The 4,080-nt window shown below is 37.8% G+C and overlaps 1 protein-coding gene across 1 annotated transcript; it reads left to right on the forward strand.

The window, feature by feature from the left end:
• Nucleotides 1-1,130: 1,130 nt before the first annotated feature.
• On the forward strand, nt 1,131-4,045 carry LOC137822916 (probably inactive receptor-like protein kinase At2g46850). The gene is made up of 3 exons (XM_068627940.2): nt 1,131-1,973; nt 2,389-2,472; nt 2,720-4,045. The coding sequence occupies exons 1-3, from the start codon at nt 1,199-1,201 to the stop codon at nt 3,781-3,783; spliced, it is 1,923 nt and encodes a 640-aa protein (XP_068484041.1). The 5' UTR covers nt 1,131-1,198; the 3' UTR covers nt 3,784-4,045.
• The last annotated feature ends 35 nt before the right edge of the window (nt 4,046-4,080 follow it).

Here is a 4,080-nt window from a genome sequence, read left to right on the forward strand (position 1 = left end):
ATTTTAAAGAAAAATATATTAATTTTCTAAAAATTTAAATTTATTATATAAACTTTTATTAAAATTGTAAAAATAAGAAACATACCATTTTAAACCATTTGTCGATAAAAAAAACTGAAACATACATTTTAAAAATCATCTATATTTTCATTTCCATGTCCATATTATATCAGTATTCATCCGTATTATGAAACTTTAGCAAATAACATGGATTCACATATATAATTATTGTTTTGGTTTAGGAACAAAAATGGAAAAAAGTTAATGTAAAGAATGAAACCAAAAACAGTAGTGAAGATGAAATTCATGATTGATATGTACGTAAGATTTAAGTAGAATTGAATCCTTGAGTTGAGTAAAATGAAATGTTTACAATGAAGTGATGTTATAGTATACTGATTATTCCTCTGAGTTTGTGCAACAAATCTCGATTCCCATGCAAGATCACAATACTCAATGCTACGTAATTAAGCTTTGTGCAATTCAACAAGATTGAAATGCTCACAAGCTTGGCCACGCTCGCTCAGCACACGCTCCCATGTATTATTCTGATACGAAGTGTGCCCCATTCCTCAGACCAATCGTCTCCTCCTTCTCCAACTTCTATGCCTCCTTCACACTACCCATTACCTCCCTGATTTCGCCACGTCTTCATCTTCCTCTCTCCATTGCACATTTCTAAGCCTACCTTCTCATCTCATCTCATCACAACCAACTCTACTCTAGGATACTTTACCCCTCACTACTCCCACATCCCTTCCATTTGCCTTATTACTGTTGGTCCCTTCCATTTGCCTTATTACTGTTGGTTGGATATCCTCGACTAAATATTAGAGCATTTCATAGTATATAAGTAGATACAAACCTTACAATCCGGTTTGATGAGGTTGAATTAGGTTTAAAATCCAGTGAATCAGTTTTACAATATACATACATTCATAGTATATAAGTAGGTACAAACATCTTTACAATCTGGTTTTATGAGATTGAATTAGATAAGTAGGTACAAACATCTTTACAATCTTTACAATCTGGTTTTATGAGATTGAATTAGATTTAAATTCTACCAAGTGGTTTTACAACATACATACAGTACAGTAATATTCATGTTTTCTTATTATTTTAAGAGCCATTAAATTTGGGAGGAACTACACTGACACTAGACTCACTTCTCTTCTTCCTTAGAAACCAACATACAATGTCACGTATTCTCCTCCTGAGTTTTGTTGGACTTCTGGTGTGCTTCCCATTTTCTTGTTCCCTCCAAGAGCAAGGGAAAGAGCTACAAACCCCTTTGCATCCAAACTCTTGCAATGAAACATGCGGGAACCTCCATGTTCCCTTTCCATTCTATGTCAACTCCTCTTGTGAGTCAATTTCCCCTGCCTTCCATCTCTCGTGCATAAACTCCACCACCCTTTTGCTCAGAATTGGCTCAGTGAGTTACACAGTCTTGGAATTCTTCTCAGATGGTGTGCTGGTGGACTTTCCCGGCTCATCATCCTGCAGACAGTACAATGACTTGAATTCTTTTGGCAGAAGCTTTGCAGGGAAGAACAACTTTGGAGTTTCGGTTGACAATGTTGTTGGTCTCTATGACTGTGAGGATTCCTCTCTGTGCAAAGCAGATTGTGAAACTATTGACTTGCCTGGTTGTGATGGAAGGGGAGGAGGCTCCCTTGCCTGCTGCTATCCCCTCTCAGACCATACCATATGGCATGTTGGTGATGGATTTTCGGTATTTTCTCAGTTTGGATGCAGGGGAGTTTCTAGTTGGGCCGTTTTGAGAGGCTCAACTTGGGGAAAACGTGGGGTGAAGTTGGAATGGGCACTGCCCAGAAACTCCTCTAAGCAAGTTTGTGCAAGGAATGCTAACATGGCCAATGCTACAGCAATCCAAGGAGGCGTGAGATGTGTCTGTCAAAATGGATATGTTGGTGATGGTTTTGCTGATGGAACTGGATGTTTGCAGGGTGAGTAGTTTTCATCATAATCAGGATAAAAAAGGGTATTTGTTTTAATGTTATTACGTATTTGCAATTATGTTGTTTGTGCTGTTCTTGAAAAATTCAAGTTTCTGCTTCTCACTTTTTGTACATTTATATCTCTAGATTGGCCCTTTTTGCTCTCAGGAAACCATTTCTTTCTAGGCTCTGGTAGCAGGTTTTTGAAGTAGAAACACTGTTTTAGTTTCACATGTCTATTAAGAAAACATGAATAAGAAAATTAAAGGTAGGTAAATAAATATGCTTCACAACACATGAAAGATCAGCAACTCCCTTTTCTTCCATAAATGGATTTTTTGGACTCTGAGCATATACACTGCATGATTTTTAACCTTCTACTTTTAAGTATGACATTTGCTTATGGTTGATGTATTCTTGTTAGCCTGCATAAAGGACGGAAAGGAAGCATATGGAAGTGACTGCTACATCAAAAGACATGATCAGAGAAAATTTGTTATCATTGCCGGTTAGTAATAGCTAGAGAACTGTAAAATTCAAAATAGTTTTATTCTCCTAAAGTCTTGAGTGTACCAACTCATAAATTACAAGGTCACCAACCTATAGAACACAGTCAACAAATTATGAAGAGGTCACAACAAGGATTCCTGACTACCAGATTTGCTTTCAATTCTGCACCATTTTCCTTAATCTATATAATCTGGTAGTCATGGTCAGATATATACTTACATTTCTTGTGTCAACTCAACATGCAGGAATCATTGGCCCAGTTCTGATTGTTGCCTCCCTGGTTGCACTATTTTATCTTCTTAAAAGGCCAACAAAACCAGGGATGTTTGACACCGAGCAGGCTTACTATCAAAACATTTCAATCCCCAAAGCTTGTAAAATTCGACTGTTCAGCCTCCACGAGCTAGAGGAAGCCACAAAAGGCTTTGAAGAGAGTCAGAAACTCATGCATGCCAATAATGGGACAATTTTCGCTGGAGTTTTGAGGGATGGATCACACATAGCTGTTCACAAATTACAATGTGAGAAGAAAGACTTAATTCAAGTTCTGTCACAGATCGAGGTTCTGTCTTCTACTGTGCATAGAAACATGGCCCGCATTCTTGGTTGCTGTATTGAATCTGGCAACACTCTGGTAGTTTATGAGTTTCCTTGCAATGGTACTCTGGAGGAACATTTGCATCAAAGCAAAGGACAACAACTTCGTTTGGATTGGTATAGGAGATTGACTATCGCTGCAGAAACAGCTAGTATTCTTGCATTCCTACACTACGACAACTCTCCTCCCATATTTCACCATAACCTTAAATCTGCATGCATCTTCCTAGATGATGATTACTCTGTCAAGATTGCAGGATTTGGTCTGATCAACTCCAATGTTTACTATGATTCTCAGTTACATAAGAACTACGAAGGCTTTGGCATCTGCAAAAATGATGTTTATGACATGGGTGTGTTGCTTCTTGAAATTATCTCAGGCTCAAATCGCTTGGATTTACCAACTTCAGCCTTGCAGCAAATAAGGGCTGGAAAATTTGAAGAAATTTTTGACCCTTTTCTTTGCTATCATGAACAACCACATTATCGCCAAGAGCAAATGCAGATCATTGCTGATCTTGCTACAAGATGCCTTCTATTTGGTGTAGATGTAAGGCTAGGAATGGTTGATGTTGTGAGGGAGTTAGTGCACTTGACTAAAGAAAGTCTTGATGGGGGAATTACCAAAGGACCTGCACTTGAAGAGACTTTCTCAAACTCAAGCCTTCTTCAGATGATATCAATGTCTCCAGATTCTATGAGTGTCCCTTGAATTTTCCCTCCTTGAAGAAGAACATAAACATCCTTAATCCTTAATTGTGTGTGAAGTATAACTTCCCTGCCACTGTACATCTGGGGAATGAATCCAACATTCTGGTCCTGACATACTTCATTAAGGTACAAAGCAAGTGTATGCATGTAACTTCATAAATTTAATCAACTGCTATAAACAGTGTTGGAACCATTTTCAGAGGTTCTTTTTTGTGTATTCAGATGAAAATCTCTGTGCATTCTCAATGTTTCAATTTACTGCATATACAAGATTGGAACTGCAGCTCTGATTCATTTT

The sequence above is a fragment of the Phaseolus vulgaris genome, chromosome 9 (assembly GCF_051622355.1).
Source record: "Phaseolus vulgaris cultivar YP4 chromosome 9, ASM5162235v1, whole genome shotgun sequence".
NCBI classification, from domain to species: domain Eukaryota; kingdom Viridiplantae; phylum Streptophyta; class Magnoliopsida; order Fabales; family Fabaceae; genus Phaseolus; species Phaseolus vulgaris.